Below are 15,746 nucleotides of genomic sequence, written 5' to 3' on the forward strand. Positions count from 1 at the left end.
GACCACTTTCAGTCCTGGTCTCCTCCCCCTAATAACTCTGTGCCCTTGAGGGGAAAAAAATTGCTTCAATTCTCAGAGCTTCATTAATCTCAGCCATAAAATGGGGATGATTATACCAGCCTCCCGGGCTTTCCTAGTGGCTCAGCTGGTAAAGAATCTGCCTGCAACATAGGAGACCTGGGTTTGATCCCTGGGTTGGGAAGATCCCCTGGAGAAGGGAACAGCTAGTCACTCCAGTATTCTGGCCTGGAGAATTCCATGGACTGTATGGGTCATGGGTCACAAAGAGTCAAACACGACTGAGTGACTTTCACTTCACTTTCAATACCAGCCTTCCAGCCTCATGAGGTTTCAGTGATAACTGTATGAACACTCCTACCACATATTTGGTGCCCAGCTGGGGCCTGCTACGTCTGTCTTTCATAGGACCAGCCCTCCAGACCATTCCATTTCCCTGGTCCGCAACTTCGCTGGACTTATACAAAAGGTACAGATGGCTCCCATTTTCCCAATGCTTCCACATGATCAGAGGAATACAAGGGATTCTCACTATGGCTGCACTTTGTGAAACCCATATACTGAATCTATCAGTTCAGTTCAGTTCAGTCGCTCAGTCGTGTCCGACTCTTTGCAACCCCATGAATCGCAGCACACCAGGCCTCCCTGTCCATCACCAACTCCTGGAGTTCACTCAGACTCACGTCCATCGAGCCAGTGATGCCGTCCAGCCATCTCATCTTGGGTCGTCCCCTTCTCCTCCTGCCCCCAATCCCTCCCAGCATCAGAGTCTTTTCCAATGAGTCAACTCTTCACATGAGGTGGCCAAAGTACTGGAGCTTCAGCTTTAGCATCATTCCTTCTAGAGAAATCCCAGGGCTGATCTCCTTCAGAATGGACTGGTTGGATCTCCTTGCAGTTCAAGGGACTCTCAAGAGTCTTCTCCAACACCACAGTTCAAAAGCATCAATTCTCTGGCGCTCAGCCTTCTTCACAGTCCTACTCTCACATCCATACATGACCACAGGAAAAACCATAGCCTTGACTAGATGGACCTTAGTCAGCAAAGTAATGTCTCTGCTTTTGAATACGCTATCTAGGTTGGTCATAACTTTTCTTCCATGGAGTAAGCGTCTTTTAATTTCATGGCTCCAGTCACCATCTGCAGTGATTTTGGAGCCCAAAAAAATAAAGTCTGACACTGTTTCCACTGTTTCCCCATCTATTTCCCATGAAGTGATGGGACCAGATGCCATGATCTTCGTTTTCTGAATGTTGAGCTTTAAGCCAACTTTTTCACTCTCCTCTTTCACTTTCATCAAGAGGCTTTTCAGTTCCTCTTCACTTTCTGCCATCAGGGTGGTGTCATCTGTATATTTGAGGTTATTGGTATTTCTCCCAGCAATCTTGATTCCAGCTTGTGTTTCTTCCAGCCCAGCGTTTCTCATGATGTACTCTGCATAGAAGTTAAAGAAGCAGGGTGACAAAAAACAGCCTTGATGTACTCCTTTTCCTATTTGGAACCAGTCTGTTGTTCCATGTCCAGTTCTAACTGTTGTTTCCTGACCTGCATACAGGTTTCTCAAGAGGCAGGTCAGGTGGTCTGGTATTCCCATCTCTTTCAGAATTTTCCATAGTTTATTGTGATCCACACAGTCAAAGGCTTTGGCATAGTCAATAAAGCAGAAATAGATTTTTTCTGGAACTCTCTTGCTTTTCCCATGATCCAGCAGATGTTGGCAATTTGATCTCTGGTTCCTCTGCCTTTTCTAAAACCAGCTTGAACATCAGGAAGTTCCTGGTTCATGTATTGCTGAAGCCTGGCTTGGAGAATTTTGAGCATTACTTTACGAGCATGTGAGATGAGTACAATTGTGCGGTAGTTTGAGCATTCTTTGGCATAGCCTTTCTTTGGGATTGGAATGAAAACTGACCTTTTCCAGTCCTGTGGTCACTGCTGAGTTTTCCAAATTTGCTGGCATATTGAGTGCAGCACTTTCATAGCATCATCTTTCAGGATTTGAAATAGCTCAACTGGAATTCTATCACCTCCACTAGCTTTGATCATAGTGATGCTTTCTAAGGCCCACTTGACTTCACATTCTAGGATGTCTGGCTCTAGATGAGTGATCACACCATCGTGATTATCTGGATCGTGAAGATTTTTTTTATACAGTTGTTTTGTGTATTCTTGCCACCTCTTAATATCTTCTGCTTCTGTTAGGTCCATGCCATTTCTGTCCTTTATCGAGCCCATCTTTGCATGAAATGTTCCCTTGGTATCTCTAATTTTCTTGAAGAGATCTTTAGTCTTTCCCATTCTGTTGTTTTCCTCCATTTCTTTGCATTGATCACTGAAGAGGCTTTCTTGCTATTCTTTGGAACTCTGCATTCAGATGCTTATATCTTTCCTTTTCTCCGTAGGGTTGGTCAAAAAGTATGTTCAGGGTTTTCTGCGTCATCTTTTGGAAAAACCAGAACAAACTTTTTGGCCAACCCAGTATACTGCCCTCTTCCCCTAGAGCCCACAAATGAAGGGGCTTCCCTGGTTTCAAGATGACTATATTGCTCTTATTATAAAAACATCCCACAAAACAGAACAAGAAAAATCAATTAGCCTTCCAGATACAATATTCTTTTCTCTAAGTGGTTCCCTTCAAGATGAAAATACCTCATGCCAATAGCAGAACGAGTGAAGCTGCTTTGCCCATTGCCTAAGGAATCAGAAAATCTATTAATAAGGCAGCATTTGCATGGCTTCACCTGAACCTTATATAGTATGAGAGTGTTGGCTCCATAAAGATATTTTTTTTTATTTTAATGTTTCTGCTTTTCGTCCAAGCATGGACCTCCTGCCCTTTCCAGGGAAATTCTATTATAAGTTTTTTACTTTGGTCATAACTGCTCTATAAATGGCTGAAGCTGGGTATTGGAGTTAAGTAGGATAAAAAGAGCCTCAGGAGGAAAAAAATATTTTTTAAAAACCTGGAAGGCAGCATGTCAATCTTGCAGAGGCACTTGAGGTCTGACTCTGAGATTCAGAATCTCCACCCTAATCTCCCAAGACACCTGCTGCTGCTGCTGGCCACTCTTCAGCCCAAACCAGGGAGTATTCAGGTCCAAAACCCACTCAATCCACCTCCAGGGTCCCAGACCTAAGCTCCCAAGCAAATCCTCCTGGATCTGGCTCACTTCAAACCTAATCCAGCTCACCGTCCATGAAGGCAGCTGTTTTCCAGCTCCATGCAGGACAAACCTCACTGGAGAGATGCTCCAAGATCTCATTTACCAGCAGGATTTCACAATCATTTGATCGGATTTGGGCCTCTGGACTCTTGCAAAGTTTCTTAATATCCCAGAAGCATCCTCTGTGCCTGTTCCAAGTCAGCCAATATTTCACTTGATTACTGGACGCCAGGAGCTTCTGTTCATAGCTCTGTTATTCAACTCAGTTAATAACAGGTACTTTTAAAAGCTCTCCTTCCCAGCAGGTAGCAGCACAAAGCATTCACTCAGCCCCAGGAGCTCCCTCTATCCATTGCCCTGGTGACTACATGGGGCAGTAATCACTGAGTTTTGTACTATTCACACTTTCAGGCCACTGGAGGAAACTCAGGGACAAGATGTGTTATTACTGCTGTTACCGTGGCCTTCTGTGTGTGTGCATGCTTGCTCAGTCACTCAGTTGTGTCCAGCTCTTTGTGGCCCTGTGGACTGTAGCCCACCAGACTCCTCTGTCCATGAGATTCTCCAGGCAAGAATACTAGAATAGCTTGCTATTACCTCCTCCAGAGGCAGAGTCTCTACCACCAAGACACCTGGAAAGCATCGTAGCCTGCTAAACTTCCATTATTAGTGATGCACCTGGAAATCTCAGAATTTTTCACCAGAAATAACCAAAACAACACCTATCTTAACTCCACTTTACTCTTTAAAACAAGTTCTCTGAACAATGAGGTAATGTAAGTAGCTTCCTATGACACCTATCATTAGATCTTTTCATATGTAACTGCTACTGCACTGCAGTGCCGCTTTAATTAAAATGTGCCTGATAGCATCTATTCATTTCCATTAAAAGCAGTGATATCTGAGCAGTTCACTCAGTGAACCACGTGTTTATTTCATCTTGGGCTGTTAACAGCCCAGACAACAATTATCCCACTTGACAAATAAACTTTCCAACTGGCTTTTTGGATCCTGATAAACTAATTAAGAGCTGGCCTTAGCTACCTCAGAGGATGGATGTGTGATGCAGGGATGATGGTTCCCAGGTAAAATCAAAGAGAAAACTGCTGATCATATCCCCCAAGTTGCAAGAAATTGTAAGTAAAAGAATTGAGATATAATTCCCCCATGTCTCTCTGATTCTTCTGATAATTTCTGTAGTAGAAATGTGTAGCCACTTGGTACGAGTACCAAGTGCACAGAAAACCCAAGCTCCCTAAGCAACTGCACAACCGATTGGCAGATCCTTCCATTCTTCCTTGCCTTTGGACAAGCTGTGCCCTTTGTCTAGAATGCTTTCCCCACTCTGTCCACCTGGAAAACTCCTAAAAATCCTTCAAGACACAACTTTCAAATGTTACCTTCTGATTAAAGCCGTCCCTGACCATCTACCACCCCTCCCCAGAACTCATTTCTACAATTTCTCCTCTATATCCTTAATACAGACTTCTATAATCCCCTCTCTCTTCCCTCTGCCCCATCAAGCTGTACAATAAACACACTTTTCAGTATCTAGATTCTCAGCTAAGCTGTAAGTTCCTGGAAGTCAAAGACCAAGTCGGTTCCTCTTTGCATAAGCAATCCTAGCACCCAGCAAGGCGCTCAACTCTTCAGTTGAATGAATGAATGAACACAGAAATGAAACTTCCCTACAACCAAATTTTTACAAGATTTAAAGGGGCTCAATGTGGGGAAGGGGAAAAGACTTTGTTCTTAAAGAAACTCCACAAGCAACGCGCCCTGGACCCACAATCCACTTCTGGGGAAGGTACTTTTGGCCGACTTTTCAAAGGAGTAATGAGAACAAAGGATGCAGGCATACTCCGTAGCGACGCGCACTTGAGAAAATTAAGTGACGGATATCTCACCCCACCCCAACCCCACCTAGTTTCTCTCTCTTTGGTTCCCCTGTAAGATGCTCACCAGCACCAGATTCTCCACTAGCAGGGCTGGTCGCCCACACTCTGCACTGTCCCCACTGCTCTGATCTTTTCGGGGGCAAGCTTTTTCTCGTGTGCTCTTGGCTTTAAAAGACTAACCCACCTAGATAGGCCGGAACTCAAGAAGCGCTTATTCTAGGTTGGGCAGTCATGGCATCTTGGCAGGCTGGGGAGCTCTCGGGTGAAGACTGAAAACGGATAGGGATTCTTTTTATCGCTGGAGAAGTCCACACCCGCCGCGCTTTAATTAAGCAAAGGAAAAGCTGCCGCCTGCTCGGTCCTGGGGAAGATGGAAAGGGCCAGCAGGAAGCTGCTGGACGCCCAACTCTTGAATCCTCAGGCGGGCTGCTAACAGCCCAAGAGGGACGCCTGGGGAGCGAGCGGAGGGAACTTTTGAGCCCACCCAGGCCGGGCACCCATTCCCAGCCCTCTACCTATAAACTTGCTCCCTAGCGTGGGCAGGAGGCTATGCCTCTAGAGAGAAGAGATGAGAGTGATAAAAGAGGAAAAAAGCAGTGGGGATGACTACATATCAACTCTAGGGTGCGAAGTCTGCCGCACGTTAGGAGGGTGCCTAGCGTAGGAATAAAAACTCGCGACGCTCCCACCCGCAGTGGAGAGTCCTATTTTTGCCAATTCCCTCGTCCAATCCACCGCCACCTTCCCCAATCTACTACTAGCTCCCCAGAGAAGGCGGCTGAGAGTGGGTCTCCAAACCCCCAGGGGACATGCAGGCTGAGGGCTGAGAGAGGAGGTGCTCTTAACGTCCTCACAACTGCTTCCCTGGAGGCAGAACGAAGTGGGGACTTCAGAAAATTACGCCCGTTTTCCTGACCTCCCCTCCACGACACCAACACGCAGCTACAGTCTGCGAAAACTGGTTTGGAGCTTAAGAGCATCTCCCTGGGATTGCCCCCACAGCTCCAATTCCCTCAAATTTGTCTTGCTTTCTGGGGGAGAAAGGGAGTGGCAAGGAAAACTACTTCAGGAGTTCCCCGGGGGAGAGGCAGGAGGGGACGAGAAAAGGGGTCTCGGAATCCCAGCCTCGTCCGCAGCTCTCACCCCGCGCCGCGCCCGCCCGCGCCCCAGCAGCGCCCGCCCGCCGGCCGGAAGCGCTCCCTCTGCGGGTGCGCCTGCCTGCCTCCGCCCCTGCCCCGGCCAGCAGGGCGCAGAGACCGCGGTCTCCCCCGCACCTGTCAAGTTCACCGGGGTGGGCTTCCCGGGTCCGCCCTACTATGTGGGTTTCTACCCGGAAGCCGGTCGCTAGCAGCTGGAGGGTGCGCCTGAATGGCCGCGCCCCTCACCCCTGTGCCCGCCAGGCCGCGTCCTCCGGGCAGGGGGCTGCTCCTCGGGGGCATCTTCCACCGGCCTGTAAGTCCCACTTCTCAGCCTTTCACCTGGAGCAGGGCAGAGAGATTCGAGGGACCCATCCACGCCCTTCCCCGGACCGGCGCGGAGCTCTGCTCCAGGTCCTCCCCACGCCGAGGTGGGCGCTGGGCACAGCGGCTGGGCTCGCCCGTTTCCCCGCATCCCTCCGACAGCCCCAGCCGTGCTTACCTGTCCTGGCGGTGCACACACAGAAGCACACAACTAAAATCACACCCCTCGGCATCGCTCCCAAGGGTCCTGGCCAAAGCGGGCGCGTGGAAGCCAGGAAGAAACAAATGCGCCTGGATGCCGAGACGCGCCGGGCTCGGAGCCGCCAAACTTGCCGGCGGGCGGCGAGGGAGGTGGTTCTGCTGCGCCGGGCGCCGCGCTCAGGGATCGCGCCCGGGAAGGCGGCCCCGGCCGCCCCGCCCCCAGCCCGCCCCCACCGCGGGCGGCGGCACCCGGCCCGGACCCCGGCCCCCGCTGCGGCGGCGCTCGCCTCGGCGCTGGGGTGGGAACGCGGGGCTTGGCCACTCCGGCAGGTTGCGCCTGGCGCTGGCAACGGCTCCTCCTCCGCGGCGAGGACCCGGGCGATCGGCGCAGCAGCCGCTATCACTCGGAGCACTGGAGCTGGAGTCCCGGGACCGGGGGCCAAAAGGGAGGAGCTGGAGGCGCAGGGCACCCCCTCCCTGAGCTTCACGCTCTCCAGCCCAGACGAGCCGGCGGAGCCGCTGCTGCTGTCTCTGCCTCGGCGCCGCGGTGGGGGCTGCCGAAGTTGCCACAGTTCATCTTGGTCGAAACGAAGAACCCCGAGTCCTTGCGGGTGGATTCCCCCCCGCCCAGCGTCCCCGCCACCGGGGGAACCCCGACCCAGACGGACTCAACTAGCGCGCTCAGCTCCTCCCTGGAGGACAGTTACTCCGGATTTGCTTAGGTGACTGGTTGGGGAGGGGGGAGGAGGGAGATGGTGCCTGAGTTCCGTCTCACCACCTGTACCTCCAGTCTCCTCTCTCCGCTGGGTCCCTCTGAGTGGAGACCCGCTTTGGGGGTTCAAGGAGAGGACGCTAAGACCGGGGGAGGGGGGGTGCACAAAAAGTGTCCCTGAGCCCGAGCGAAGCACGGTGGGGAATTGGGGAGTTTTATTTGCAAGCCTTCCGGTTCTGCAGGGCAGATGCTGCCACTTAGGGGAAATTCCTAACCATTTTTTTTTCCTCGAGTGAGTTTCTCGATGGTTTTGTCAAAAACCCTACTACTCTCCTTTCACAGTCACGGTTTGACCTCTCCCGCAGTTATTCTGGAACCCTCTCCAACACCATTCCTGGAGAGAATGGCTGGACTTTGTTTTAGGAGTGTGGGCAAGAAGACCAATCCTCCTGCTTCTATGTGACCCCCTTCCAGAACCCAGCCTTCCCTAGAAATATCTCCCAGGTTTATGGCACTTCCTTTCAGGAACGTTATTTATAACTAGGTTGCAGAGTCGTGAAATCAGACATGACAGAGCCTTTGATTTACACCAAACGAGCCCCACATGATTTAAAACTCCTTGGCTTGCTCACACTGGTCCCCTCTCTCTGAGTCCAGCCCGGCCCTCTGATATGATAGGGATCCCAAAGAAGGGAAACGTCTCTGAACAAAGCTCTCCCTCATTTTCCAGGAAACATTTACAACGTTCAAGAAAAATCCTCTTCATTAATCCCCTTCTTACTTCTTCTGTTCCTAACCCCTTCATCACCGTGACCCCAGGAGCCCCCACTGAAGGTCACCAAAGTAGCAACACAGTTTATTAAGAGAGAAGGTTTTTATCTACACACTCTGCCCTATTTTTCTGGATATTCCTGTATGCAAGCCACTGTCCCACTTGGCCCTTTACACTGTGGTCCCTTAGCAGATAAAAAAGGAAATGAACAAGCAGATAAATTCCAGCATCTAACACCTGAGGCAGAAGAAGGGACGCAAACAAAGAAGTGTATTGCCATGCCTGAAGTTGAGCTGAAAGATTAAGAGGTAAACTGATGTCAAAGCTGAACATGAACAGATTCTCCATCTCTTCTGGGATTCAGCTCGAGCCCAGAGGGGATCTGTCTGCATTGACTGTCTGATTTCACTACAGAGGCAAGACTTTCTCCTTCCACCTGGAGCATGTTACATTTAAAGCTAAAGTTAAAATCACATGCTAGGGGTAAGGAAGCTGCCTGCCAATGCAGGAGATGTAAGAGACACAGGTTTTATCCCTGGGTTGGGAAGATCCTGTGGAGAAGTAAATGGCTAACCACTCCAGTATTCTTGCCTGGAGAATTCCCAAGGACAGAGGAGACTTGGAAGGTTACAATCCATAGGGTTACAAAGAGTCAGACACTATTTAGCATGCACACAGAACATGTTACATTTAAGCTAACTTTAAAATCACACCTCTTGCAGAAAATAGGACTTCTCAAGTTGAGCTGGGCCTTATGAATGAGGATTCCCCAAAACCACATTGTGTTGTGAGACCCAAGCCCTCTCTCTCTGCAGATTTTAAATACACCTCAGTAGGAGCAGTCTCTGTGGCTTTGAGCTGTTGTTTCAAAGGTGTCTTACTGATCCCAGAAATCCTAGAAGTCACAGTGACCCCAACCAAGGGAAAAGGCGGTCTGAGTCAGACCTTTAGAGCTCTCTCTCTCTCTCTCTGAAAGTCTCTGTGTAATTAGTTGGTCCTGTGGGATGGAGCTTTCAGTGTGTTCCATTAAAAAATAAAGCAAGGCATATGTTCTGTCAAAGCTTTGCAGCATCACATCCATTAGCAGAACTAGTGTTAATCTTAACAAGGTCATAAATCTTTCTAGATAACTGAGTACCTCAATCTCCTCCTATAAATGCACTTCTGGAGTGGGGATTTGGAGTGTGTAGCCTAAGGTAACCTTTATAGAGCACGCCTAGCAAATTTCTATGGTGGCGATGAAGGGACCACGTGGCTGTGTGTTGGGATATTGCAATGGGACCCATGCTCAATGGAAGCAGTGATGAAGCTTAGTTTACCTAATACCACACCCCAAGCCAGCCCTCCCCTTCTGAATGGCCTCCCTCTATGATCTGTCCAAGAACAAGAGGCTTCCTCTGATTATCCCTCTGCCTCTTCTTCCTGACCTCTAAATATTGGGGAGCCTCATGGACCCCAGACTTCTTGTCTTCAAGCCACAGTTACTACTATGTGTTCCCATCCAGCCTCATAGCTTTAACTACCATCTATACTCCGGGAGTTGGTGATGGACAGCGAGGCCTGGCGTGCTGCGATTCATGGGGTCGCAAAGAGTCGGACACGACTGAGCGACTGAACTGAGCTGATACATGGATGATCCTCACCTTGTGCATTTCCAGTCCGCACCTCTCCTTCAGACTCCGGGCATACATACTCAACTACTCATCATGTGTCTCAAATGCAATATGGCCACATCATCAAAACTGAAAGCATTTGTGTTTCAAAGGACATCACAGGAAGTGAAAAGAGAGCCTACAGAACAGGAAACAAATCTGCAAGTCCTATATCTTATTTGGGCTTCCCAGGTGGCACAGCGGTAAGGAACCCACCAGGCAATGCAGGAGATACAAGAGACATGGGTTCAATCCCTGGGTCAGGAAGATCCCCTGGAGTAGGAAATGGCAACCCACTCCAGTATTCTTGCCTGGGAAATCCCATGGACAAGGGAGCCTGGCAGGTTACAGTCCATGGAGTGGCAAACAGTCGGATGTGACTGAGCACATTTGCATAAGGTACCTGATTTAAACTACTCGCACTTACTAAAAATTATTATACTCAACAGTAAAGACAAATGACCCAATTTTAACATGTGCAAAAGATCTGAATAGACATTTCTCCAAAGAAGAAAAACAAGCAGCCAGTAAACTCATGAAAAGATGCTCAGCATCATTAGCCATCTGGGAAATGCAGATCAAAACCACAATGAGATATCACTTCACACCCACAAGGATGGCTAAAACCAAAAAGCCAGATAGTAAATGTTGACAAGGAAGCGGAGAAATTAGAACCTTCATATACTGGTTGGTGAGAATGTGAAATGGTTCTTCAAACAGTTAAACATAAAGTTACCATATGATTCAGCAATTCTACCCCTGGGTACAGACGCAAGAACTGCAAACATATGGCCACACACTAAGCTGTACACAAATGTTCATAGCAGCATCACTCATAATAGCCAGAAAGTAGAAACAGCCCAAATGCCCATCAGCTGATGAATGGACAAGTAAAAGGCAGTACATTTATATAATGGAATATTATTCAGCAATAAAGAGAAATGAAGTATTAATCCATGCTGCAACAGGGACAGATCTTGAAAATACTATGCTAAGTGAAAAGAGTCAGTCCCAAAGAACTACATGTCATATTATTCCTTTTATGTAAAATGTCCAGATCTATAGAGACAAAAGTAGATTAGCAGTTGCTTAAGGCAGGGGGAAGGGGAAGGAAAGATTAGCAGCTGCCAGCTAAGGAATGCAGGACTTATTTGCGGGGTAACGAAAATGCCCTAAAATTGATTGTGATGATGCTGAAAAACTCTCACAAATACTCACAATATATTAAAAGCCATTGACTTGTACACTTTGGGTGAAGTGTATAGTATGTGAATTGTATCTCAATAAAGCTGTTTTTACGGACTTCCCTAGTGGCTCGGTGATTGAGAATCTGCCTTCCAATGCAGGGGACACAGGTTCCATCCCTGGTCGGGGAACTAAGCCCACATGCTGCAAGGCAGCTAAACCCGAGCACCACAATTAAGACCCAACAAAGCCAAACAAATAAATATTTTTAAAAGCTATTTTTTAAAACTTCTTTAATGATCATTAAAAAATTGCAACGTGTTCCAAGTGAGGACTTTTAATTCCCCCTCACTCCCCAACTGTGTTCCCTGGTGGCTCAGATGGTAAAGAATCCCCCTGCAATGCAGGAGACTGGGGTTCGATCCCTGAGTTGGGAAGATCCCCTGGAGAAGGCGATGGCAACCCACTCCAGTATTCTTGCCTGGAGAATTTCATGGATGGAGGAGCCTGGCAGGCTACAGTCCATGGGGTCACAAAGAATCAGGCATGACTGAGCAGCTAACACACACACACACACCTCTCAAACTCCCTGCCTGCTGTCTTCTAAGGAGATGGCACCAACCTTCATCAGGTGTTCCAACCAAATAACCCAGGGTCATCCTGACTTCCCTTCTCTTGCATTCATGCTAAGTCGCTTCGTTTGTGTCTCTTTGCAACCCCACGGACTGTAGCCCGCCAGGCTCCTCTGTCCATGGGATTCTCCAGGCAAGAATACTGGAGCGGGTTGTCATGCCCTCCTCCAGGGGATCTTCCCGATCCAAAGATTTAACCCTCTTCTCTTACACCTCCTGCATTTGCAGGTGGGTTCTTTACCTCTAGGGCCACCTGGGAAACCCCTGCTTTCCCTTAGACATAAAGAAAAATCCCAAATCAACTGCATCTCACCACCCCTCACTCCTCCTGCCTCCTTCCAATCCATGACTTCCCCGTTCCTTGGCTCTTGCCCTCGACGTCCGATCGCTCTCTCTACCTCCACTCTGGCCCCTTATAATTCAGCCATCCCTTAGCAGGCACGGTTGGCTTTTTAAGACATGAATCAGACCACATTCCCTTACTCAAAAGTTCCCTTGCTCTTTTCTATCATATTTTGAAGAAATCCAAACATCTCACAAGGCCTCTGCCCAGCTTCCCGGCTCTCTCCCCCTCACCTCCTTGCTCACCCCAGAATCTTGCTATTCCTTAAACATTCGAAGTTCACACCCTCCTTCCTCATGGTCTCTGCACTTGCTGCCCCCTCTGCCTGAAACATTGCTTCCATAAATCTTAGTGCGGTGCACTTTTCACATGACTTCAGCCTCTGTTCAAATGTCAACTCCTTGGGGATACCCCGCCTACAGAAGCTTCTCACGTCATGCCCATGGCTCTCTGTCTCCTAACCCTGCTCAAGTTTTTTATAGTGCTTAGTACTATCTGAAATATCGATGGATTTGTTGATATTTGTTCTGTCTCCGCCCGCAGAGAATGCCGCAAGAGTAGGATTTTTGTCTTTCTTGTTCACCACTGTGTCTCTCCACCTAGGACAGACTTGGCATATTTTAGGAGCTCAATAAACGTTTGTTGGATGAATCAATGGATGTTGTTCCGGAAGCAGCATGGAGGACGGACACCTCTCATTGGCCATCACCAAGGCAACAGACTGCCTTGTCCCTCTGGCCCCCAGAGCTGCTCCACGGCTGACTCTATGCAGGGCAGTGAATTTCACAGAGGAAGAAAGAGGAAGACTCCTTCTTAGCATCCAAGGCTGAGAAACTCTCCATCTCATTTAGTGCCCTCCAGTCCCTCACCCCAGGGCACTCTCCTGTGTCCAAACAGCCTTCCAACTACCTTCACATTTAGGGATGCATGACACATTTCCTTGTAAAAGTGAAGAGAATGGAGGATAGTTATGGATTGGTTTGTGTTCCCCACCCCCGTGCCCCACCACCCCACCCCCATGAAAAACACGTGCTAAATCCTAACTCCCAGTGCTTATGAATGTGACCTTTTTTGGAAACTGAGTCTTTACTGATGTCATCAGGTGAAGATGAGGTCATTGGTGGGTCCTCGTTCATTGCGACTGGTGTCCTTGTAAGAGGAGGAAAATGCCACGTGAAGACAGAGACGTTTAACAAATGAAAGCATGTGGCAGGCAGACACTGAAGTGCTCTAAGTCGCCGAACGCCTGGGGCCACAGGCCAGAAGCGGCAGAGGCGGATCCTCCCCTGGAGGCTCCAGAGAGAGCCTGGCCCTGCCAACACCTGGCTTCAGATTCTAACCTCCAGCACTGTGAGAGACTAAATATCTGCTGTGTTTAAGCACTTTGTTTACAGCACTTTGTTAACAGTCCCAGGAAACTAACCCAAGTGCCAATCAACTGGCAGAGTCCAGAGAAGTGCGAAAACTCCCAAGTGTCCTTCACCAACCCAGCAAGCGCCAGACCCTCTTGAACTAGGCACGCCTGGACCTGGGTGGGTATTTTCATTTCCTGAAATGCACATGCAATTGCAAAGAGGGGATGAATGAATACATCCATGCATGGGCCTCTGTTTCTATATGAATATAAGAATTCTACACACACACACAAAATATGCATTCTCTACTCCAGTCACTACAGTCAGTTTCAATGACATCCAGATAAGAGAGACCCGTGTCTTGTGAAGTTAACTATTGTCCTTCTGTCTTGCAGCTTCAAACACTTTGTAGGACAAAGTGAGGTGTCAATCTGAAGGAAGACAGAAAAATCTATACGTAGACATCATAGACAAAATTGTTCCATAATTTTTTGGATGAACCCTCCTAATCCATAACATCAACGATCTTAGATGAGTTTTGAGTTTCTGATGATAAGAACCAAGGTGTTCACATATCCAGGTTAAGTGTTACATAAGCACATGTTGGCCATTCCTATAGACCAGGGGAAAGCAGAAACCCATTCTCAAGCAGGTGCTAGAAGCAGGCCTCACCTCGACCCTAACCAGAATGATAATGGCTCATTTTTCAAGTATAATGAAGTATGGGTTCCTACACCAAGTGCTTTCTATGGATGAATTCCTCAAAGCAACCCAGTGACGTATGTGGGATTATTACTCTTAGTTTACAGATATGGTAACTGAGCAATTTGTCAAATGAGTGCCTGAGTCAAGTTTCAAACCCAGGCAGCTGGACTGCAGAATCTGTATATTTAACTGTTAAGCTGGGTTTCCCTGCTGGCTCAGTGGTAAAGAATCTGCCTGCCAAGGAGGAGAAATGGGTTTGATCCCTGGGTTGAGAAGATCCCCTGGAGAAGGAAATGGCAACCCACTCCAGTTCTTACCTGGGAAATCCCAGGGACAAAGAAGTCTAGAGGGCTACAGTCCATGAGGTCACAAAAGAATCAGACACAGCTGAGAAAGTGAACAACAACTGCTAAGCTACCCCACTTTTCCTAGGATAAAGCCTATGGATTTGGTCTCCTTGTTGAGGTCTCGTGGGAAACCAGTACATAGCAGCCCTATTTCTTTCATGAGTTCTGACCAACTGAGAAATAAATGAGTTAGCAAGAGGCCAAGCATCATCTTTATCAACATGACAGTGTTGGGAGAGCATAGCCTCCCATGAAAGTCAAAATGGGCTGGCCATCTTTCCTGCCTCCAGCCTGGATCCTGGTGCCGCCATCTGCTCCCACCAATCGGGATGGAGAAAGTGAAAGAGGACCCAGCGAAAAATGAGGACCGATGGCTGTCTGCCTCATCTATGAAAAGTGGAGCAAGCAGGGAGTACAGGAAAGGTCCAGGAGTATCAAAGGAAAATCCCTCACATGGAAACCAAAAGGGTGGGGAAAGACCCCCTTGATACTCTCTCAAACTTCCCTCCATGAAGGATCCTTCGATGGTCCTGTGGCCCTGGGCTGTCCACAAAGTGCACCCAGCCTTGTTTGCCAGGCCTGAAAGTGATCCTTTATTCCCGGTAGAAGAGCCCTGTGCTCAACACTGCTGCCATCGCTCCGCAGAAAAAGGAGGAGGAAGGCATCCTTTTGTACTTACGCTGAGTTAGGGAGGATGGCGCATCCTTGAGCAGGTCTGGTGACCCAAAGCCATGACCGTCTCCTGGAGGAAATTCAGGCCATGGGATGGCATAATGGGACAGGTGTTTTTGAACAGGGGTAGCCTGCTCTAGTTACTTTAGGCAACAACCCTTCATGTGAGTTCTTGAGACTGGGCCTCCTCATCTACATGAAACAAAAATGCTCATTTCCCATGCTTTTAGACTGCTTTCCAGAGTCACAGGCCTTGAAAGTTCTCCTCAGCAGCCAAGTACTGGTAAACTCTGCCACATCTCCCAGAGGTTCCCTGGGTCTCCTTCCAGTCTTCCTAGTTCATTTCACTACCTGTATCAGGAAGGATTCTATCTGCCTTCCTGTAACAGGAAAAACTCCCAGATGATAACTTATACAAGAGTTAAGACTCTCTCAGGTTAAAAAATGCACATTCTAGAGTTGCGTGAGGTTTAATTTAGTGGCTTTATGAAGTCCACGGGGAGCCAGGCTCTTCTCAGATTTCTGTTTCATCATTCCTAGAACATTGCTTTTGTCCTCACGGTTCAACATGGCTACTGGTACTCCAGCCATTTATTCCACATTCCAGAAAGCAAACAAAAAAGAGAATG

At 48.4% G+C, this 15,746-nt stretch overlaps 1 protein-coding gene across 2 annotated transcripts in view; it reads right to left on the reverse strand.

Moving 5' to 3' along the window:
• NELL1 (neural EGFL like 1) overlaps positions 1 to 6,942 on the reverse strand; it is a 1,021,410-nt gene extending 1,014,468 nt beyond the window's left edge. For both annotated transcript variants that reach the window (XM_018043583.1, XM_018043582.1), the window contains exon 1: positions 6,720 to 6,942. In XM_018043583.1, the coding sequence (XP_017899072.1) occupies positions 6,720 to 6,774 (55 nt within the window). In that variant the 5' untranslated portion in view covers positions 6,775 to 6,942. The remainder of the gene's footprint in view (positions 1 to 6,719) is intronic.

This window comes from Capra hircus, chromosome 29, assembly GCF_001704415.2.
Source record: "Capra hircus breed San Clemente chromosome 29, ASM170441v1, whole genome shotgun sequence".
In the NCBI taxonomy this organism is placed as follows: Eukaryota; Metazoa; Chordata; class Mammalia; order Artiodactyla; family Bovidae; genus Capra; species Capra hircus.